Source organism: Suncus etruscus, chromosome 7 (genome assembly GCF_024139225.1).
Source record: "Suncus etruscus isolate mSunEtr1 chromosome 7, mSunEtr1.pri.cur, whole genome shotgun sequence".
In the NCBI taxonomy this organism is placed as follows: domain Eukaryota; kingdom Metazoa; phylum Chordata; class Mammalia; order Eulipotyphla; family Soricidae; genus Suncus; species Suncus etruscus.
This window is the reverse complement of record NC_064854.1, coordinates 54281870-54305182: the sequence shown is the minus strand read 5'-3', so window position 1 is coordinate 54305182 and position 23313 is coordinate 54281870. Positions and strand designations below refer to the sequence as shown.

Genomic DNA, 23313 nt, shown 5'->3' with positions numbered 1-23313 from the left:
ATTGTCCTGGTGCCTGGTGTTTGTGTCAATTGGGGGGGGGAATCATATTCGGTGGCGTTCAGGGATTACTCTTGGCTCTGTGCTCAGAAATCGCCCCTGGCAGGCTTGAGGACCATATGGGATGCTGGGAATCTAATCCAGGTTCATCCTGGGTCAGCCACGTGCAAGGCAAATGCCCTACTGCTGTGCTATCACTCCACCCCCCAAGTCAAGTTCTTGGGTGTTGATATTTTTATACACAAGTCTTATAATCCTCTCTGTTCTGGTAAACAGTCCAGATTCTTTGGCATTTTTTTTGGACATGGTTGGCTGCATGAGTCATGGCTTTATCTTCTGATTTACCTCCTGCACCGCTGTCACATTGGGGGCTGCCATTCTATCTCCATTCTTGCAGTGACTAGATTTTTGCTTTGCAGGCATGTTGGTAATCATTTAGTGGGGCCTGCCCCAGTGATATTCAGAGGGCTATGGAGCCAGCCCCTTGTGGTCCTCAGGGGTTCTGATATGCAGAGAGTTCAAGATCAGGGCCAATGTGTGTGCTTGGCATTTTACCAACAAAACTTTCCTCAGCCCCAAGTGAGTATTATTTTTTTAAATGTTCGAAACTTTATTTAAAACACTGTTACTTACAAAGTTGTTTATAATATATTCTTTTCAATATTCCCAATATTCCAACACTGATCCCACCACCAGTGGGACCTTCTCTCCTCCCAGTTACTGTCCCCCCCCAAACTGCCTTATTAGGTACAAAGTTATTTACCCTGACATGGCTTGTTACAACATGAATCTAGTGATGTTACTGTTAAAGTCATTGAGGATTCACTGATATGTTAGGGGCTAGTTGAGCCTCTGTGTTACTATTTGTCTTACCTGAGCTTAGTGGGCTTCTGTTGTGACTTTCCTACCTAGACATTGCTGTGCTTCCCACCGGCAGTCAGGATGGTGAAATTTGGAGATTTGTGTGTCCCGGTGTACAGCCATGAACTCAAGGGATGGTGGAACTGGGATGATTCAGAAGCTCAGCGTTCAGCCCCGAAATTATGTGCCAATGGATGTGGCTGTGTGTAAAGGGCTGGAACCCCTCAACAGGACAAATCTCAGCCTGCCCATCCTGGAGGATTCTTCAAAGATATAGGCCTAGAGACCAGTCCTACCTGATTTGGCTTCCCAGAGATGAGGGATAGAGCTGGGCTTTTTTGTAGGCTGGTGAAGTGGCTGTAATGCTTTTTTTTTTTTTTATATTATTATTATTATTCTTTTGGGGCCTCCTGGTGGTGCTCAGGGATTACTTCTAACTCTCTGCACTCAGGAATATCTTCCTGAAAATGCTTGGGGGATTCAACCCCGGTTCAGCTGTGTGTGTTACCCCGCTATACTATTGCTCCAACCCTATATAGTGCTATTTTTTATTTTCAACAAACTTAATCCTTTTAAAGCTGAACCTCTCATAATGTGTATCTGTAAGTGCATGTATATACATACCACTTATTTTTTATACTTTCTTTTCTTCTAACAATGTAGGATTTTTATTTTCTGAATTAGTTTCTGTCTTTAAGTACAGACTTCAGATATTCCTTGATCAGGTCCCAGTTACTTCAAGTTCTCATTTTATCTAAATGTATCTTTACTTGACCTAAATTTTTATGTGATAATCTGTGTATCAGAAAATGGGCTGGAAATATAGCTCAGTGTAGAGTGTGTGTGCAATGTTTGATCGTACTGGCACTGCAGTGAGGGAAAAGTGAATCGAAATGTGATAGCTACTTTGTATTTATGGTCTAAAGGGGTTCCTACATTTTGGCTTCCTTCACTGCTAATGAGATCTGTTGTTCCTTAGTAATTTTCCCCCATCTTTGAGGCTTCTATAAAGCCTTACAGTAAAGGTTTACATGGTTTTACTCTTTTTTCTTTTCTTTCTTTCTTTTTTTTTGTTTTTGGTTTTTTGTTTTTGTTTTTGGGTTACACCTGACAGTGCTCATGGGCTTACTCCTGCTCCATGCTCAGAAACGCTCCTGGCAGGCTCAGGGGACCATATGGGATGCCGAGATTTGAACCACCTTCCTTCTGCATGCAAGGCAAATGCTCTACCTCCATGCTATCGTCTCCAGCCCTGGTTTTACTCTTTTTTCTTTGGGGAGAAGGGGTAGAGGACACCCAGTAGTGCTCAGGGGTTACTCCTGGCTCTGCACTCAGAAATTGCTTCTGGCAGGCTCAGGAGACCATATGGGATGCCAGGGATCGAACCCAGGTTGGCCACATGCAAGGCAAACATACTTCCTGCTGTGCTATAGTTTTGGCCCGCATGGTTTTACTCAATAATTCTGGTTAGGAGTGTCTTTGTATCTGTGCTTAGAGTGTGTGTGTGTGTTTGTTGGGGGGGGTGGGCAGAGGAGGAGGGAGAGGGTTACTGTGTCTAGGTGTTTTTAATCAATTCTTAAAAAGTTGGTGTCATCTTTTCCAGTGCCCTTCTCTCCTCACTTATTCTCTTATTGAAACATGGCATTGACTTATTTTAGACCTTTGTGCTACCCAAACAGTCCATAGTTTCCTGCATTTTCCCTTAAACTAATTTTCCCCTCTTGAAGCCACTGTACTGCATAAAAAGAAAAATTCTAGGGGTTGGAACGATAGTCCAGTGGGGAGGTCCCATTTGTCTTGCATGAGGCCTACCCAGATTCTATCCCTGACACCCCATAGGCGTGCCCTCAGCACCACGGAAGGTGATTCTTGAGCATAGAGTCAGGACATAGCACAGCCAGGTGTGACCCCCAAAGCAAAAAAAAAAAAAATTGTAGAGTTTTTCAAAATTTTTCTCAATATTTCTCTTCTATAGTGAAATACACACCTTTAACTTGTTTTGTTTGTTTATTTGTTTTTGGTCACACCTGGCAGTGCTCGGGATACTCCTGTCTTTGTTCTCAAGGGATCATTCCTAGCAGGCTTGGTGGACCACATGAAATGCTGGGGATCAAACCTGGATCTGCTATGTTTGAGGCAAATGCCCTCTCTACTGTGCTATTGCCCCCCATTTAAAAATTTTTTAACTTTAATGAGAGAAACACAATTTGGGGGGGGGGGTCACACTCGTAGCTCTTAGGGTTTACTCCTGACTCTACACTCAGAAGTCGCTCCTGGCAGGCTCAGTGGGATGACAAGGGATTCAGGGATTCAAACCACCGTCCTTCTGCATGCAAGGCAAATGCTCTACCTCCATGCTATCTCTCCGACCCTGAGAAACACAAATTTTTGACACAGACCCTACAGACATTAAGACAGTATTGTGTGAGTGATTTTATATCAATTAGAAAGGTTAGATAAATGACAGGTATCTTGGAAGCAACTTGAGCAAATCACACGAGAGCCTGGAAACTAAAAGCCAAATCTGCTAGATTCTGAATTTGTGATCTCAACACCCCCTCAAGGAAGTGCCCAGGCTATGCAGTCTCACCAGCTCTGCCAGGTTTTATCACATCCTCCTTGGTTTCCTTTTTGAATATAGAAGATAGAGCCATTCCCCAGCTTTGTTGTTACCCACATGTAAACTTTCTCCAAGTATCATGAGATAAGAACCACAGACCATCCTGAACATGTGCAGAAATGTTGTTAAGTAAGCTGAGATGTCAATAGAAATGGTTTGTATTAAATAAGACAAATAAATGGTTTTATGTCACAACCACGAATCCACGAATGTGAGGTTGCTTTTAAAGAGAATTAGTGTATCTGCCATATGTACAGATGAATATAAAAATATTTAACTTCAACTTGACAATGGGTTTAATTAAAATTCAGATCTGTTTCATTAACAGGAGAGAAGTCTAGCAGATGATAAATTAGTGCCTACCCAAGTTCCATCCCCAAACACTCTAGGAGTGATCCCTGAACACAAAACCAGAGTAAGCCCTGAGCACCACGGAGTGTGGCTAACCCCTGCCAAATACCCCACTCCAGATGGTCTTTAGCAACTATCATCAGGCACTGGAGAGATAGTATAGGAGTTGATGTTATTTTCTTGACTCTATATGGTCCCCTGAGCACCTCTGGGTGTATCCCCAAACCCCATCTCAAACCACTCACCATCCAGAAAACATACTTCAGTTTGTAGAGAAAATATTTAACTATGTTTGTACCTGGTTTTTGTTTTTCAATTGTACATGTTTCTTTTATGATAAAAATAAAACTCAGAAAACCAGTGCAAGACAGGACCTTTCTCCCTCTTATAAAGGGGCTCTGTGAAAATATTGATCCCTTCCCCTCTGAGCCGGAAATGGCCAAGAACTTTGACTTTTCTCCATCTCACCGAACATTGTGATAAAACCAGAGACAAAGGGGCAGGTCATGAACTCAGAGAGGAAGAAGGAAAATGGGATGGGTTTTGCCCCATTAGCAATATGATTGTGCATTTTGAAACTCTTAACCGTCAGTGCTTCACAGCCAATATCACAAAAGCCCCAAGCCAGCTCAGGACAGAAAGGCTGGTGAAATCAGCTCCAACCCCCCCACCACACACACCCTATCCTCGCAGACCTAGTTTGGTGGGATGGTGGGCAGGGACCCCCTGGGTCACCTCATAAATTTGGCATGTGCAAAAAGAGTTGGGGCTCCAGCCTGATGTAGACTAATATTTCTCAAGGTTCACAGGCAAATGACCAGCACAAGACAAAAGTAAATTGGTCCTATACGCTTGCTATGATGGGTTGCATTTTTGCTTATTGGTTTGGGGCCACCCCCAGCAGGTCTTGGGGGCTGCACTCAGAATGTTGAGGGGATATAAGGGGGCCTGCAGTGATAGGGATAGACCCTTGGGGTCTCCCCGACAGAACTCCCTCACTGAGCCCATATCCCAATACCCGATTGTGTTTAATTTCAGCCAAGTTAGAAGCTGGATGTAGAGTGGTTTACAAAGGAACAAATAGAAATTTGTATCTAGGAAAAATATTGAATAAAAGGCAAAACAGGCCCATGTGGTGCCAGGAATCAGCCCTAGGTCAGCCCATTGTCTAGCTCCTAGCCTTGTCTATCCTCACTCCAACTGGAAACGTTTGAGCAGTGGTAAAATAAATTAGATGATGATAAGGAGGAGGAGGCAGAAGGGAGGAGGAGGAGGAAGAAAAGGAGAGGAAGTGGAGGAGGAAGAGGAACCTTACATCATTAGGGATTGAAGATTTAATATTGTTAAGCTCTCCGTGATCCCTCAGTCGAAATACACTCTCTGTGCTCCATGTCGGAGCCTAGGGGCTCCAGGACCCAGTGATATCAGAACCATATCACTTGATGGCCAGACATCCTGCAGAATCCTTCAGAGAAATACAGAGCCCAACTTGGGCTGCATTACATAGAAATAGAGGACTCAGAACTCCCCAGCAGCTTTGTAGAAGGGCACTGTGGAGGTTTGTCATCAGGCCACAGGATGAGGCCTGAGCCAAAGGAGAAGGGAAGGTGCTCATCTGGCATGTGGTCACTCCCAGGTTGATCCCTGGCATCAGCTATGACTCCCCGAGCACAGCTGGGAGTAAGCCCTGAGCATGTCGGGTGTGGCCAGGCTCCTCTACCCCAAATGACCATATGTTATTGGTTTAAGGATAAACAGAGGGGACCGGAGAGATAGCATGGAAATAAAGCGTTTACCTTGCATGCAGAAGGTCAGTGGTTCGAATCCCGGCATCCCATATGGTCCCCTGAGCCTGCCAGGAGCAATTTCTGAGCGTTGAGCCAGGAGTAACCCCTGAGCACTGCCAGGTGTGACCCAAAAACCAAAAAAAAAAAAAAAGGATAAACAGAGTCAATGCAATAGTTTGTTGGTTCCTGTGTTACTAATGTGCAAACTCAATTTATGGGAAAGGAAAGTTATTTTTTAATTACTTTATTTAAACAGTGGTTATAAGGTTGTTCAAAATACAATTTTTTTTCACAGTTACCAAGTTGTTCATGACTGAGATTTGTTATACAATGTCCAACACACTTCATCAGTGTACATTTCCCTCCACTTATGTCCCCAGTTTTCCTCCCGCCCCCCCATCTAAATTAACTTCAGGGGGTGATAGTAAAATGGGGAAGGCACCTGCCTTATATGCGATTGCACAGAGTTCAATCCCTGGCACCCTGTATGGATGCAAGTCTGATTCCTAGTAAAAGAGCCAGGACTAAGCCCTGAGCAACACTGGATGTGTCTCCCAAATAAAACACACACACACACACACACACACACACACACACACACACACACCTAAAAGCCTTATCTTTTGAAGAGAGGCAGAAAACACACACACACACACACACACACACACACACACACACACACACACACACACCTAAAAGCCTTATCTTTTGAAGAGAGGCAGAAAAGAAGACCAAACAAGGAGGAAAGAATGAGAAAAAGCAGAGACTTAGAGAAATTAGGGGGTAAGGCACTTGCCTGAACCAGGTTTAATACCAGTCACCCCAGGAGGAGCCAGGAGAAGCCACTGGCCCCCTTCATGTGCAGCCCCGAAACCCACAAACAGAAAAGTAGAGAAAGGGACAGTGAGGGAGGAAGGGACTAACTTCTGAGCATTGAGCAGCCCCTCTGCAATTTCAGGGCTCCATTGGCCCAGCCTAGAATGGGCCTCTTCTGGACCACTTAGAGGATCCGAGGAATATTGTTCCCATCATGGCTTCCGTTTATGACCCTGAATGGGTCTTTTAAGATCCTTTGGCCTCTTTTTAGAAATGAGTCCATGTCACCTGGTTGGCTCTTCTGTGAACATTATCCGAGTGCTCTTAGAAGACCCATTGGCAGCTTCGTAGCACTTCAGAGGAAACGGCCACTGGTTGGCGCGCAAGTTTTGGGGTCATGTTGTACCCCATAGGAGAAGTTTTTGCCCTGGCTGATGGCATTTCTCAGCTTCAGGACATAAAGTCACTGTCCAGTTTCCCCAGGGTTGGTATGTGTATTGATTTGTTTGCAAACTGCCCTTGTAGCAAAAAGGGGGAAAAAAACACCCAGAGAGCAGAGAGCGGAATGTGACAGAAGCTCCAATTTGCAGCTTGGCTGATGTGATGTTTCCATGTGAGGGTCCTGGATTACTGAGTAGACTCCTAGCTTGGGGCTCCGCAGGAGCTGCCCCAGGTGGTGCTCAAGGGCCCATGTGGTGCCAGGGATCAGCCCTAGGTCAGTCCATCATCTAGCTCCTAGCCTTGTCTATCCTCACTCCAAGTCCATCACATGGCAACATAAGCTCTCCAACACTCTTGGGGTTCTTTATCTTGAGATAGTGTCCCCCACTTTGAGTACCATTGGTCTGGAGAAGACACGTCCATGGCTTTGAGTCTGCACAGGGAACATGCTGACTCAGAGATTCTGAGGCTTCGAGATTCCATGGCCTTGAGATTCCGTAGCTGCAGGATTGTGTGACTGTGGGATTCTCTGGTTCTGACCCAGCCTGCAGCTCCCCACAACACTTCAGTCTGTGCATATGTCCCTTGTGACTTTAACAGAAACAAAATAAATTGGAAGTGGGGACTCTTGTGGTGCTCATCAGTGTGGTGCTCTTCTCTCCTTTAAATCTCACCTTTACAAACTTTTCTGGGGTTGATGAGGTGGTGCTCAGCAGATGCAGTGCTCAGTAGACCTTGAGGCCACCCCCAGAGATACTCCTTAGCCAGGTCGACCATGCAGTGCTCAGAGCTGGCACTCTGGTGGCACCTAGGGCTGGTCCAGGTGGTTATTGGTACCAACCCAGGGTCTTGTGGTCCAAGACATGTCTGTGGTCCAACCAAGGGAATAATCTCCTGGCCTCAATTTAGTGGTATGTCTCTGCCATGTAGGAAATTAGCCCTGGCCTTGAGATCCCACTGGCCACCACAAGGATGGACTGGACCTACATTTGTGCTGGCACTAGCCTTTTCCATGTTGATGAGGGATGGGAGGGGGGCATGAGTGACTGAATACTCAGGGTCTGGTTGGAGCTGTGGGGGGAAGATCAGAGGCCTCATCCTGAGGCGGCTGCACCATGTCCTTACCCCATGGCCTTTCAGGGCCCGGTGTAGCTGGCCTTTCCATGTTGACCGCCAAAATCCCCTGAAATCCCTTCTAGACCAAGGGAGCTTCAGTGTCCATAGACGACCGAGCCATGACCTTCAGTGAACTGTTTGCTCCTCTGTAGAGTCAGGGGGAGGGTGGCTCTCTGGGCTCTGAAGGGCCAGCTGTATGGCCCCTCTGGTCCCCCCCACCCCATTTCCCAGCCTACTGACTGCTCTGAGTCCTCGCTCAGTTTTGGCCACAGAGGGTCTGGCACAATATCTCTGGAGAAGTCCAGATTCCTGTTCCCTGTGGCAGGCAGCTTGGGGGACCCCAGCACACGCCTCCCCTCTCCGTGCAGATGGGCTCTGAGGTCAGCAGGACAGGCATGCATGGAGTTGCCCCTCACCTGAGTGGATATGGGGGGGATGGGGCATCTCCATTAGCCCAATGGAGCCAGGACTGGAGGGGAGAGGGGAGAGGTATGGGGAGAGGAATAGGGGGTGGGAAGCAGGTGCTTGCGCCTGAGGAGTGTCCACTTCTGGGTTCCCTGAAGGGAGTCTGGCTAGTACACCTGTGTACTGTTATTGAGTGTATGTCTCTCTGTGTGGGGGAATGATCACCCCAGCTGCGGAGACAGGGCCAGCACAGCCAGGGGTGTCCTTCCCCACTCAGTGATGCCCTGTTCCTCACCCTCTCCCCATGCAGGGAATTCGCCAAGGAGAGAGAAAGGGTGGAGAACCGCAGGGCCTTCATGAAGCTGCGGCGACAGCAGCAGATTGAGCGAGAGCTCAATGGCTACCGAGCCTGGATCGACAAGGCAGGTGGGTGCGGGCCCCGACCCAGCCCTGTCCTGCCCTGACTGCAGTCCCTTTGCTCTTGAGATTCTCTCTGCCCCACTGCTTCATCTCAGAACCAGGCATTTTTAGCAGGGGTGCCAAGAAGAAGGGGATTGTGAGCCAACCTGGGCAGGGCACTAGACCCACCAGCTCTTTACCCTCTGTGTACCCGTCCCCTTCCAGCCCTATTGGGGCACGGTAGTGAACCCCACTGTCCACAAATGCCCCAGAGGAGTGGGGCAAGAACCCACTGCAGATGGTTGAAAAGGTAGAGGGGGCAGATCGAGGCCTGGTCCTGCAGGGGAGGCAGGAATGCTACTGTTTGAAATTAGGGTCATCTTGTGTGCTGGAGCAATAGCACAGCAGGAAAGGCACTTGTCTTGCACACAGGAGACCTGGGCTCGATCCCTGGCAACCCATAGGGTCCCTGAACACCATCGGAGGGATTCCTGAGTGCAGAGTCAGGAGTGACCCCTGAGCACTGCAAGGTGTGGCCCCAAAACAAAAACCAGACAACAAAAATGAAATTGAGGACATCAGGCAGACCTACTGACACGGATATAAAGGGGAAGGGGGGGCAGTGACAGCACCTGGAGTGGCGGCCATGAGGGTCCAGGGTATCATCTGGATGAAGATGCTTCCTCATATGTTCTGGACCATGGGGAAGTCTCAACACAATCCTCAAGCAGGCAGAGCACTTGTGCCCCAGATGTTCCCACTGAACCCCACCAGGAGCAAGGCCTGAGCACTTCCGTGTGTGGCCAAAAAAAAAAAAAAAAAAGAAAGAAAAGGCCGAGTGCCACACAGTGCCTGTTTTCCTGGCCTCTGTGGTTTCTGGCGCATGTGATTTCCTGACACATTTGTGGGTGCCCCAGAGGGATACTGAGCCCCTATACCCAAACAAAACCTCCTTCAGGCCTGGATAAGCAGCGCTGCCATTTGTGAAATACATGTGGGGTTCACACTTCTCTCCCCGCCCCCCACCGCATGTCACCTCTGTGCTCAGGGAGGGCCCATTGGCCCAGTTGACATTGGCCACCTTGCCAGCCTGGCAGCCTGTAGTGCCCAGCTGCCCCTGGCATTCAGCCTGAAGTGCCATCTGATGGCTCAGCACCTCAACTTCCCAGCAAACCAGAACTGCAGCGTTCTCCCCCTCACCCCCCTCCTCAGCCGCTTAGGAGCAGATTTGGAAGATTTGGCAGGCCTGGCCCGCCTGTTCCGCCTTCTAAGAAAACACAGGCCTGGCCATGAGCGCGGTGAGCGGAGAGTCTCCTGGAGGGACTCAGCAGGCGGGTGCATTTCCCTGGAAAGATACGTATGTTCCAAAGCGGGCTTGGCACTAGGTAGGGTGGGAGGGGTGCAACTGCTCAGAGCCCTGGAACACTCCTCGGGGAGTTACTGCACCTCTCATCCTCCATCTGTGGGCCTTGAGCCCAGATGCTGCCGTGATACAGATGTGCTCTGGAGGCCTTCCACCACGTCTGCAAGGAATTGGTTGGCGCTCTGAATTGTCTACACTGTGGGCATCACGGTGAAGGCTGGAGCACTCCTTATGGTCTACGCTGTGAGAATCACAGTAAAGAAACAATCCTTATGGTCACAGTAAGGGCTAGAATATTCCTTTGGTCTACACTGAAGAAAACACGATAAAGACTGGAGAACTCTTTATGGTCTATACTCTATACTATAGAAATCATGCTAAAGACTGAAACATACCTTATGGTCTACACTGTGGGGATCATGGTAAAAGTGGGAACACTCAAGTGAAATCCTGGTCATGGCTCAGCCCATTGTCCCTTCACTTGCTTCAGTTCCAGCCTGAATGCTCCCCATGTGTGTCTGAATCTAGCTCTCCCCAACGCCAGGGAGCCATTCCTGAGACCTGGCACTGTGGATCTTTCCTGCTTGGGAAACAAGGAAGCTTTCACTTTATTGTATGCCCCTGATAGCACCTCAGGATACAGGAGAGACCCTACAAGTGAAGACTCAGCCCATGGAACCTAGCAACACCTCCCAAAAATTGCCCCGAATGAGGTTATCATTCGGGTGAGGCTGAAGGGCCTCCCTCTGGAGAAACTCCCATCACTGGGAAAGATTTAAGAAGCTGGAGCAGAAGGAAAGAAGGAAACAGAAATGATGTCTATTTCTGTCAGCTTGTGGTGGGGGCATATTGTGTGGGGACACACTCAATGGTGTTCAGAGGTCACTCCTGACTCTGCACTCAGAAATTATTCCTGGCAGGCTCGGGGGACCATATGGGATGCTGGAGATTGAATCCGGGTCAGCGGCATGCAAGGCAAATGCCCTTCCTGCTGTGCTATCTCTCTCCCCTAAGGCTTATGTTTTAAAAACACAGTCACGCTTCATCTCTTGGAACCCACCCAGTCAGGGCTTCAGATCCCCAAACTGGAGAACTAACTTCTTCCTTGTCTCCCTTCCCATGTGCATGGACCCTAAAAAGCTGCAGGGCTCAGATATCCCCTGTGTCTTGTACAGGGTGGGGGTGCTGGAGCAATGGGGGAGTGTTCTTTGTGTCCGAGTCGGGCAGGTAACAGAGATCCCTTTCCCTGAACAGAGGAGGTTATGCTGGCGGAGGAAAACAAGAACGCAGGCACCTCGGCTTTGGAAGGTAGGACACACAATAGGACACCTTGTGGGACACCTGTGGGATACCCCATAGGACCACCTGTTCTGAAGTGCTGAGCCCCGTGTTTGCTGTCTGTGGGAGATACATGGGGACAGTGTTATGGGTCTGTGATGGCTCTGGTCCCTGCACGCTGCCTTGGTCCAGGGCATGTGGTGGATGGCCAATGGCCTGTGTGGGCATCTCCTGGCCTGAGGACAGGGTCTTCCCAGAGGGTATGTGGTTCTGGATTCTGGAACCTTCCTGGGCGAAGCACAGAGGCATTTTCTGGAGACATTGGTGGTTTCTAGAGCCATGTCCATAATGGGTCTGGAGCAATAGGACAGTGTGAAGGGTGTTTGCCTCGCATGTGGCCAACCCTGATTTAATCCCTGGCATCCCATAGCACTGCCAAGAATGACCCCTGAGTGCAGAGCCAGGAGTAACTCCCAAGCACTGCTGGATGTGGCCCCAAACAAATATAAAACCCCGACTTGGACATGCTCTGTGTCCCTTTGCCTACCATCCATTCTGAGTGTCCTTTCTTCACTGGCCACTCTTGTCCCCACAGTGCTCCGCAGAGCCACCATCAAGAGGAGCCGGACAGAGGCCATAACCCGAGAGTCCAGCGATGAACACTGCATGGACATTTCCTCTGTGGGTGAGTGGGCAAGTTTAAGTGCACGTGGGGAGGCCCCAATACCAGGGGCTGTGCTCAGAGCCTCACGCGTGCTTGAGTCCAAACCTCCCAGCAGGAAGTGGATCTTGCGGAGGTCAGGGGGGCATCTCACAGATGTGTTGTGGGTCCCAGAGGGTGTGTGAGAGGTCGGACCTGGCCATGTTCACACAGGGCATGGACAGTGGGGTCTTCAATGACCCTGAGACTCCCCCAGACCCACATAGCCCAGGAGGTACCCCCTATCTGTATTTTTCAGTATGGTTTCCAAGCACAGGCGAGGTCAGACATGGCTGGAGGAGGAAAGGAAGCCCCAGGCTTAGTCTGGGTCATGGTCCTGTTATCTGGGACACTCAGGAGGGACTGGCTGGGAGGCAGGGATGGAGCAAGGCCAAAGACTGGTGGGAGCAGAGGAGAAAAGAAGTGTTTCCCCGGTGCCAGACTCAGTTTCCCAGCATGGGGCTGTTTCACTAGTGCGGGACTCAGTTTTCCCAGCTTGAGATTTCGTTTTCCCCGTGTGTAACTCAATTTCCCCAAGGTAAGACTCTACCAACTCCATATAGGCCCCCAGAAGCTGATCCCATGGAGTCTTTCCCAGCTGCCCCAACTCAGACCAAGGGTCACTGTCATTCTGGGTCACCTGTGGCAGCCGTGACCCCATGGGGGAAGCATCAGTGTAGATCCCCGTGGAGGAGGAAAATAGGTCTCCATCCCCCCACATACCCTGCCCCCCCACACCATTTACGGGTACCCCCCGAGCGGTGGAGAGTGGAAGGTGAGGCTTCGGCCCAGCCTGGTGTCATCCCCAGGCACGCCCTTGGCCCGTGCCAGCATCCGGAGCACCAAGGTGGATGGCGCCTCCTACCTGCGCCACAAAGAGCGGCTACTTCGTATCTCTGTGCGCCACATGGTCAAGTCCCAGATCTTCTACTGGATTGTGCTCAGCCTGGTAGCGCTCAACACGGCCTGCGTGGCCATCGTGCACCACAACCAGCCACAGTGGCTCACACACATGCTCTGTAGGTGCCGGGGCTGCAGCTGGGGCCACTTGGGGTGGTGTGGGGGGAGGGGTGTTCAGGAGACCAGAGTCATTCCCAGACCTATGGGCCCATCCATGGGCAGCTCTCACACTTGGGGCAAATGTTTGGCATCTCTAAGTGTAGGGTGGGTGATTTGTTTTGGGGGCCTGGCCTGGAGGTGCTTAGGGACTATTCCCCACTTAGTGTTCGGGACCCCATGCGATGCTGGGGATGGACTTGCCCCACGTGCAAACGTGCTGCAGCCCTTCCGGCTAAGGCAGCGTCTCTGTTGTCAGCCCCCGGAGCATTTTGCTGAGTGGCTGGGTTTGCCCTGAGAGGTGTGTCTCCCCCCACCTGAATTCCCTGATGTGTGGACACGGTCTCTGGTGGCCCCTCTCATGAGCTCCTACTGCCCCCAGACTATGCTGAGTTCCTGTTTCTCGGCCTCTTCCTCCTGGAGATGGCCCTGAAGATGTACGGGCTGGGGCCACGGCTCTACTTCCACTCATCCTTCAACTGCTTCGACTTTGGGGTGAGTGTGAGGTGCCTGCCTGCTCCCTCAGCTCCATCTCATGTCTGGCTGGTGGCCAAGACTACACAGAGGGAAGAGTCTGTTCTATGCTGGGATTGGTCAGGGAGTGTGAAGCTTCTTCCTTATTTACATAGGGACTCCTGAGGGCTGACATGTGTCCCCAGGGCACTCACAAGACATGTGGCTCAGAGCACCCCACAACTAGACCCCGGCTCTGGGGGCCAGTAATGCCAGGTCTTGGCATTGGTGCTCCCATGCTTTGTTGTCAGGTGCTCACATATGTGGTTATGTCTGTACCCTTGGCCACCGGGTGTCTGAGGTCACACTCAGTGGTGCAGGAGTGCCAGGATCAGATTTGAGGCCTCGCTTCTGACACTGAGCACCCACAGGCCTCTCAGGGGCAGCTGCAGAGAGGAGGACACAAAAACCTGAGTTGAGCCTAGAGGTGACAGCTGGCAGCATGCAAGCCCTCCCTTGAGCCCCCATGTGTTCAGGGTTTCTGCTTGTGGGCCACCTGGGAGGAGGTGGGCTAAGCATGTTTGGCACTTTTTCTATGCCATACTGACCTCGATGCCTGCTGTAACTACAGCCACTGCAAAGGGCTCAGGAGTGGATGCCCATCAGTGGCTATGACTGCGAGAAAACACAGGGAAAGAGCACTGTGAGGAGGACTGTTTCTAAACCCCCTCTCAGTGCAAAGGGCAGGAGAACCAGGACAGGGTTGGTCCTTGACCCACCTGTGGCCAGTGACTAAAACTCTTGGGTCCCTCAAATCTTTGGGACGGTCAGGTGGGAACAAGAGTTACTGGAAGCCATGTCCTGTGGCTCAGCAGACAGAAGGTCATGGTTCTGAGCCTGTTTTCGGGATACAGGCAGGGCTGGGCCAGGACATAACTCTGGAGTTTCTGGATGGAGCTTGGTGGTAGGTGGAAGGAGTCTAGAGAGCAAGGGGTGGACTGGGGGACCATAGCACCCCCATCTCTATTGGGAGACAGAGGGGTCCCTTTCTCTCCAGTAGCCTTCACAGAAAGGGGTTACTGCAGGCTCAGAGAGGTGCAGAGAGCCATATGCCCCCCTGCCGGCTGCACCTCACCCTGCCCCCACATGCCTGCAGGTCACCGTGGGCAGTATCTTCGAGGTGATCTGGGCTATCTTCCGCCCGGGCACTTCTTTTGGTATCAGTGTCATGCGCGCCCTGCGGCTGCTCCGAATATTCAAGATCACCAAGTGAGTGGGATGGAAGGGGCAAGGGGTCCCCCAGAACAGTGTCTGCTGCCCTTCATCCCGCCCATCACTGCCTCTCAAAGGGCCCTTGCCTCCTGCCACCCAGAAAGTTGAAATGGGTTGGGGGGCACCCTGGACCTTGGAGCACCCCTGTCAGCATCGGGTCTTTCAGGTACTGGGCCTCCCTGCGCAACCTTGTGGTCTCCCTGATGAGCTCCATGAAGTCCATCATCAGTTTGCTCTTCCTCCTCTTCCTTTTCATCGTGGTCTTTGCCCTCTTAGGGATGCAACTATTTGGGGGTCGGTGAGTGCTGGGCACCCCAAGTTGGATCTGGGCTCTGCTCATGAGCCCCAGGTTCACCCCACCCCTAGCCCACTGCCTCCTGGCCACAGGCCACATCTGCCATCGATGCATGTGTGAGTGTGGTCACACCCCCAGTGCATTGGCACCTTGGTCTGGGGGTTCCCCTACCCTTTGCTCACCTTTGGAGCCCACCCTTGGTGGAAGGTTCCCATGGCATCTCCTGATGACACATGCATCCCATGGCTGTCCTGAATTTCCCCCCAGGTTCAACTTCAATGACGGGACACCCTCGGCAAACTTTGATACCTTCCCTGCCGCTATTATGACCGTGTTCCAGGTGTGACACCCCGGGCCCCCTGGAACCCCTGAGACCCACATGGGGATGAGGAAAGTCTGGAGGTTGGATGTTTTTCTCAGGACTCCACAGTTAACGGAGGCTTACTCACAGGACAATCTTGTCCTCCCAGTGAGGCTGCCTGTTTCTCCTGCCGGTGTTTAGGGGTGGGGTGTGCCCATGTTCCTTCTCTCACTTGCCTCATATGGACAAATCACACTTGTAATTTCAGACATGAGGTGCTAAGTCCCCCTTCCCTCCTCCATGACACAAAAATTTTGATGCCTTTTTAGCACGTGGTTTGGGCAGGGCTCCCTGCAGTCAGCTCTGTCTTGGAACTAAGCAGAAACCTGGAGTACAGACTCAGGCTGTCAGACCTCACAGGTGTCCATTTTCGGGGCCCCTGAAAATAAGCAGTGAGGCCTGAGCAGATGTCTCCTCTGGGCTGTGTGGGGAGACCCTGAGTTTCTCCCTCAGACTCCACATCTGCCCATTGTGTTCTCACGCAGATCCTGACAGGCGAGGACTGGAATGAGGTGATGTACAATGGCATCCGCTCTCAAGGCGGCGTGAGCTCGGGCATGTGGTCAGCTGTCTACTTCATCGTGCTCACCCTCTTTGGGAACTGCATCCGGCCGGGCTCGACGGAGGGGATACATGGCAGGAGGGTGGGATGTGGGGGACGTTGGAATTAGGGTGCTGAATAGGGAATATTCCATCTTGGAACTCCTCCATTCTTTTGGGGGCAGCTTCTGTTCACTCAGGGCCCCACCAGGCAACCCCTGTCCACCCCATTCTTGCCGCCCTTAACTGCCCTCCCAGACACGCTGCTGAATGTCTTCTTGGCCATCGCTGTGGATAACCTGGCCAACGCCCAGGAGCTCACCAAGGTGCATGTTGAGGCCTGGTCCCTAAGTTGGGGTCAGGGCCTCTCTGACTGAAGCCGGGGGGCAGTGGGAGGACCCCATGCCCAGGAAGGGAGGGGAGGAAAAAGGGGACTCTGGAGGCCACTCCTGCCTGCTCGGGGAGCATTCCCAGATACTTGGGGATCATGCTCTACTGTTCAGGGATCACTCAACTGCATGGATCACACCCGACGGTGCAGGGATCACTCCCGACTGCTCAGTGCTGATTTCTGGCTCTGCCCCCCTGTGCAGGATGAGCAGGAGGAGGAAGAGGCGTTCAACCAGAAGCACATGTTGCAGAAGGCCAAGGAGGTCAGCCCTATGTCGGCACCCAGCCTGCCCGCCATCGAGTGAGTGCTGCGGGCCTGGGCAAGGGTGCCCTGGAAGCCCCCTTGTGCTGAGCCGACTTGTACACTCCTGGGGCTCCATCACATTCCCATGTGGCACTGCCCCGCCCCACTACTCAATTTATATCTTTTGTTTGAAAAGCTGCGCGTGTGGGTCATGCACCCACATTAGAGGAAGCTCTGGGCCCAGTACCACAATGTACAGGGAAAGCTAGGGGACAGAGTGACAGCGATTGTGGCTCAACTCGGCAGAGAGAGCGTGGCCATCAGATTTGGGTTGAAGGCAGGATGCGGGTGGCCTTGGATGGGGTGGCCTACAGAGGAGAGAGGAGCAGAGACCTAAAGGGGAGAATGGGGAGAAGGCATTCTGCTTGTGGAAGGAGCCCTTGACCAAGCTGCCATTCCAGGGGTATTGGAAGGATGCTGCCAGAGGTCACTATGCTCTTGGGGGCTGAGGAGTGGAATGGGGAACCATCCAGGGTGTAGGCCCAGAGGTGGCTGTGAGCTGGGATGAATGGCGTGTCCAGCCTTTCTGTTTGGGCCCTGTGGAATAGGCATTGGGGACACATGGATTCCATGGTGGAGGCTGGGGGGCACTGTGTGTTGGCAGCTCTCCCTAGATCTTTGGGCCTGGCTGGTTGGAATGGGAGTTCTGGGCAGGCAAGTGATGATGTGACTAAAGCTAGAGAAGAATTCAGGGCTGGGATCAGGATTTGGAGGGCCTGGCTTCCCCTGAGGGCCAATAGAGGAGGGTCTCAGGGTAGAGATGCCAGGGGAAGAGAAAGCCCAGAGACTGATACTCGGAGGAATTGGGGGCCACAGTCCTGGTGAGAGATCCCAAAAGAGGAGCCAGAGCAGCTTTGGGAAGCTGGGTTGGAGTGACTCTGGGAGAAAATGTGGGGTGTGATCAGGTACGACCTGGTCTGGGCTCAGGAGCTCAAAGGACCAGGGTGACTGGCCCTGGTTGCGGGACTCCTGCCTTGGCTATAGATCCCCCAAATTCTTCTGGATTACCCAAAATTATTTTATCGTGTGAGTAATTTGAGGAGTTGGTCGGGCACCTTCAGGAGATGTTAGCTCTTTCCCTCCCATGCTTCTATCCTTTGCTTTTGAGTGTGTCTTCCTTTCCCCACAAGGATATCAGTGGGCTTGCAGGCTTCAGGGCTGGCGGCTGATCCAGGCTCACATGAGTGAGGACCCCTTTTCTACTACATTCCTTATGGGGAGTCAGAGCTGGCTGGGAGCTGGTGCATCTCCTTGAGTATGTGAGGCCCCAAGTGATTCCCCCCCCCCAAGCATTGTAATAGCCAGGCTGGCGTATTGTTTGAGAGAATACCCCATACCCCGTGCCCACAAGTCCCTCACAATAATCCCTGGAGAAAGGCCAAGTAGCTTCCCCTCTAGAATGTTCTCCACTCTGCCTTTCCTGGACTCACAAGTTTGGGTTAAAATTCACACACTTGGGGTTAGATTGATAGCACACTTGCCTGACATGCGGCTGACATGCAGTTTGATCTTCGGCATCCAGGAATCAGCGATGAGCACTGTTGGGTGTGGCCCCCAAACAAACAGAATACGCAAGCACCCAAACACACCAGTGGGGTTGCCTGGTCTTGCCCATGGCTCTGTTTACTGTGGTGTTGAAGGTGCCCTGGACAGAGACCAGATTGTGCTGGGGTGGGGTGGGTGGGGGGACTGGTGGGCCCTGCTGGGAAAAGTGGGTCTGGAGTCCTTTGTGGCCTGCCAAGAGCCAAGCATGGCTGGTGGGGGGCTGTTCTGGGACTCATATAAGTCTCTGATCTCTTGTGTAGAACAGCACCAGAGAAAGCACTCTCTGCCTCCAACTTGGGCCACCCTGCCCTGGGGAGAGTGGGTGCTACTACTTTACATAGGCACTTCCCTGGGTGCCTTCAGAGCTGGTCTGTGCCATGGATTAGGGTCTGGAGGGCACATGGGCCTGAGCTGGGGCATGTGACAGTGTTGAGGACGGAGCCTGGGGTTTGTGGATTGTGTCTGGCCGGTGCAGGCATTGGAAGTGTGGATAGGGGGCAATAGGGCTCTCAGCCCCCAGAGCATGAATGTGTGTGTGTGTGTGTGTGTGTGTGTGTGTGTGTGTGTGTGTGTGTGTGTGACAGTGTGTGGTGCCCAGACACTCTGTCTCCTGAGTGCATGCCCAGGGGGGGAGAAAGCATATGCACTGTTCCACTAAGCTGGTATTTACTGGTGGGAACCCCCCCAAGTATGACTTTCCCTGGGGTGGCACATGCCAGCTCTGCCCATACTTGGGTTATTTTAGGGGGAATCCCACCAAGTTGATGTCTGGGTGCCCCTGGGCCTGGCCCGTCTTGCAGATCCTGAGTGTGGTATTGCTTTTGGGTTCTCTGATCACACATGCGTCAGATGTCCAGCATGGCCCAGACTCCATTGACCTCTAGTCCCCCTGAGTCACATCCACACAACCTCTGCCCCTCCCTAAGTTTGCCTCAGGGTCTCCTGCCGCTGGCCAGGGCATGGAGATGGGGGGGGGAGGGCTTTGGTGGCTGTTGAGTTAAGGGGGCGCACTGGGGAACCAGCCCTGTGGGAATGGCCTTGAACCATTATTCTCTGTCTCCTCAAGTTTGAAGGCCCCTAACCAGGTGTTGCAAGAAAACCAGGAGCCGGGATCACAGCGTGTCCCCTCCCTGTCTTTTCACAAATACTCCAGGAGCGAGTCAAGGGACTGATGGGCACAAGGTTCTAGAGGCAGCCCAGTCCCAGCTGGAGGATGGGGTGCTGGGTGACCCAGGGGACGCGGGGTCGGGCACACTGATCCTCTCCGTTTCTCTCCCCCCAGAAGGAGGCGACGCCATCACATGTCCATGTGGGAGCCGCGCAGCAGGCACTTGTATGTGCGCCCCGTTGGCATGTCTGTGAGCCGCGCGGCACTGTGTCCTTGTGGCACCGCCGTGTGTGCGCGCGTGGGTAGGGCCTGGGCCATGCGTGCGCGCTCGTGCGTGGGGCCTGGGTCTCGCGTGCACGCTCATGTGTGGGGCCCGTGCCGTGTGCGCGCGTGTGCTTTCCTCCATGTGCGTCTGCGGCCGTGTGTGCGTGTCTGTGAGCGGCCCGCGTGTGCAGGGCCCTGCAGTGCGCGCGCGTGCGCTTGCCTCCGTGTGTCTGCGGCCCTGTGTGCGTGTCTGTGCGTCTGTCCGTGCGTCCGTCCGCTCTCCATGCGGCTCCAGCCAGTGGCCTGGTGCGTGGGGGCCGTGCGCCGTCCTGGCATCGCCATGGTGGGCGCCTGCAGCGAGAAAGGGGGAGACGCCTCCACGCAGGGGCTCCACGAGGCGCCTCCTCCTTGCGTGTCTCGGCTGCTGGGGGCTCCTACGTGTGGGTCTCCACTGCCGGGGCGCCCGCTGGCCTCTGTTTTCAGAGGCTGTCGGAGTCATCCCAGTGCTGGCTCCTGTGTCTTGGCGGAGCTGTGGGAAGGCGGGTCTTTGGGGCCACATGCACAGCCCCGACAAGGCCTGGCATCAGAAAAGAGAGGGCAGAGCATATCTTGGACCTGGAATTCGGGGGGCATTGGTGGACAGGGCCAGGCGTGCCCTGAGAACAAAGTGGGGTGCGGGGACACCAGGCCTGGATCCTCTTCCTGTGGGGCCTGGGGCTACTCCCAATCCAGCCCTCAGCTCCTGCAGCACAGGGCTGAGACAGTTGACCCTAGAGCCGGGGGACCCGCCACCCCTGCATCTCTGCTTCCCATGTGCGGGTGTCCCGGTCCTGCCCTGTACCCCCTGCCTGACCAGCGCTTTGGTTTGCAGGAGGGAGCGGCGGCGGCGGCACCACATGTCGGTGTGGGAACAGCGCACGAGTCAGCTGCGCAGGCACATGCAGATGTCGAGCCAGGAGGCCCTCAACAAGGGTGAAGGCCCGCCCATGAACCCCCTCAACCCCCTCAACCCGCTGAGCCCTCTCAACCCACTGAATGCCCACCCCAGCCTGTACCGGAGGCCTCGGCCCCTGGACGGCCTGAGTCTGGGCCGTTGTGATGAGGAGCACAGCGGCCGTGGGGGGTCCCTCAAGGCCACCATTGGGGACCATCCACACAGCCCCCTGGCTCTGAGCAGGCGGGAGCCACCCTGGCTGGCCCGACCCTGCCAGGGGAACTGCGAGTCCAGCCCAGCCGAGGCTGGCGGCGGCGGTGGTGGCAGCAGTGGCAGCAATGAGCCGACAGTGACCTTCGAGGACCGCGCACGGCACCGCCAGAGCCAGAGGCGCAGCCGCCATCACCGCCGTGTGAGGCTCGAGGGCCGGGACCCTGCATCCACCTCCCGCAGCCGCTCGGCCAGTCAGGAGCGAAGCCTGGATGAAGCTGGTCCTGCTGATGCCGACCTGGAGGCTCGGGGTCCCCACGGGACCAAGGAGCCCCCGATCCTGGAGGAGGAGAGAAGCCAGGATCTGCGAAGGTGAGAGCCCAAGCCTCTGCCCACCATGTCAGGAGCACAAGATCTGTGGATAGCAGTCCCTCTGGTTCCCTCCCATCGCAGGTCCAGCAGCCTGATGGTACCGGGAGGCACTGGGCTGACCCAAGCCCTGGAGGTGGCCGAGAACCCCCTGGCACAGCCTCAGGCGGACACAGAGGCAGGGAAGGATGCGGAGGGCAACAGCAAACAGGCTCTGCTGGCCGATGTGCAGCTGGACATGGGCCGTGGCATCAGCCAGAGTGAGCCGGATCTGTCGTGTGCCACCAGCACCACAGACCGACCTGCCACCGAGAGCACCAGCGTCACCGTGGCCATTCCCGATGTGGGGCCCCTGGTGGAGTCCACCGTGGTGCACAGTGAGATCTTCCCCGGGCCCCTCCAGCACAAAGTTGGGGAAGATTTTTTCTGTTTTCTCCCTTCTTGCTCTTTGCCTGCAAAACAGCCTCTGGCAAAGCTGTGAACTTGGCCGGATGCGGGGCTGCATGTAGCGAGGGTGTCCAGACCCACTCTCTGACATGTGCCGGCAGCATCAGATGTGGGTTCTAGGTTGCTAATTCCGGCCTAGGAGGCTGAATCTCCATCACAGCTCTATCAGGGCCTGTGTGGGGTCAAGGGGACACTTGGGAGGGCATGCAAAGTGTTGCATATGGGAAGACAGAGGGTGCAGCTGGCACACACAAGCCATTTCTGGCACATGAAGGGGCAGCCCCCATAAAATTGGGGTGAAGCAGGCACCCCATTTTCAGGGCCCCTTGCCCCCAGCGCCCGTGGCCAGAGCTGCTGAGCTTCCCTCCTTCTTTCCCTTCGCAGTGAGCAACAAAACAGATGGTGAGGCCAGTCCCCTAAAGGGGACTGAGATCCCCGAGGAAGAAGAAGAGGAGGAGGAAGAGGAGGAGGAAGAGGGGGCAGAGAAGAAGAAGAAAAAGAAAAAAAAGCAGACAGGCAAAGCCATGGTACCTCACAGTTCCATGTTCATCTTCAGCACCACCAACCCGTAAGACCCCTCCCGGGGTGGGGGTTCAGGGCAGGACCTGCCAGCTGTGGGGTGGGGGGGCCTGGCCCGCTCAGGGGGCTCATCCTGGCCTCCAGGATCCGCAGAGCCTGTCACTACATCGTCAACCTGCGGTACTTCGAGATGTGCATCTTGCTGGTGATTGCGGCCAGCAGCATCGCCCTGGCAGCTGAGGACCCTGTCCTCACCAACTCGGAGCGCAACAGGGTGGGTGCTCCCCATGCCCCCTTCCTTGCCCAGTTTCTCAGGTTGGTGGAACAGATTTAAGACCATCTCCCTCCCTCCCTCATGCCCCCTTGCATTTGGAGCCCACAGGGCAGTGCTGAGATTGGGAACTAGCCAGAAGGTTGAGGCTGCACCACCATGATAACTCACCATGTTGTCTCCCACAGGTTCTGCGGTACTTCGACTATGTCTTCACTGGTGTATTCACCTTTGAGATGATCATCAAGGTACTAGTCCCTTCGTGGAGACCCTGAGCTCTCTGGGTTTGGGGGAAGTCATCTCTCATTGGGGGACCAATGCTGCCTCAACCCCTAGAATGGGTCAGATGGGAATCATGCCAGGTCTAGGGATAAGCTGGATCAGAGCAAGGACCCCATGGACAGGCCATGGGGGGCCAATCAGGCGTGTGGAGGGGTCCTGCCCCCTGCATATATAACCCCCTGCAGGGTCAAGTTAAGACTTAGGTGAGGTAGAGTCTTTCTGGATCCCAGCTCTTCCCCTGGTCCCCATCTCTACCCATTCCATACTCCAAAGGTGTATGCTCTAGTGCTCTGAGGCCTTTGAACTGTGTGCAGGGCTCAGAGCCTACTCACTGGGGCTTCCAGCCACCCTACCCCACCCCATTCCACACACGTCTGCTCATAGTGGCCTTGCTCCCTCTCCCAGATGATCGACCAGGGACTGATTCTGCAGGACGGGTCCTACTTCCGGGACCTGTGGAACATTCTGGACTTTGTGGTGGTGGTTGGCGCTTTGGTGGCCTTTGCTTTGGCGTAAGTGACCCTGTCATATCCGGCTTCCTCCCTGTCTGACTCCCCAG

The 23313-nt window shown here is 53.5% G+C and overlaps 1 protein-coding gene across 1 annotated transcript in view; it reads left to right on the top strand.

The window, feature by feature from the left end:
• CACNA1E (calcium voltage-gated channel subunit alpha1 E) overlaps positions 1-23313 on the top strand; it is a 123878-nt gene that overhangs the window by 81141 nt on the left and 19424 nt on the right. Inside the window, exons 8-24 of the mRNA XM_049776647.1 lie at positions 8705-8820; positions 11411-11464; positions 12030-12119; positions 12944-13153; positions 13573-13685; positions 14800-14912; positions 15082-15213; positions 15478-15550; positions 16057-16174; positions 16370-16437; positions 16705-16802; positions 20594-21238; positions 21320-21612; positions 22067-22250; positions 22346-22475; positions 22661-22720; positions 23160-23266. Of these exons, the coding sequence (XP_049632604.1) occupies positions 8705-8820; positions 11411-11464; positions 12030-12119; positions 12944-13153; positions 13573-13685; positions 14800-14912; positions 15082-15213; positions 15478-15550; positions 16057-16174; positions 16370-16437; positions 16705-16802; positions 20594-21238; positions 21320-21612; positions 22067-22250; positions 22346-22475; positions 22661-22720; positions 23160-23266 (2604 nt within the window). The remainder of the gene's footprint in view (positions 1-8704; positions 8821-11410; positions 11465-12029; positions 12120-12943; positions 13154-13572; positions 13686-14799; positions 14913-15081; positions 15214-15477; positions 15551-16056; positions 16175-16369; positions 16438-16704; positions 16803-20593; positions 21239-21319; positions 21613-22066; positions 22251-22345; positions 22476-22660; positions 22721-23159; positions 23267-23313) is intronic.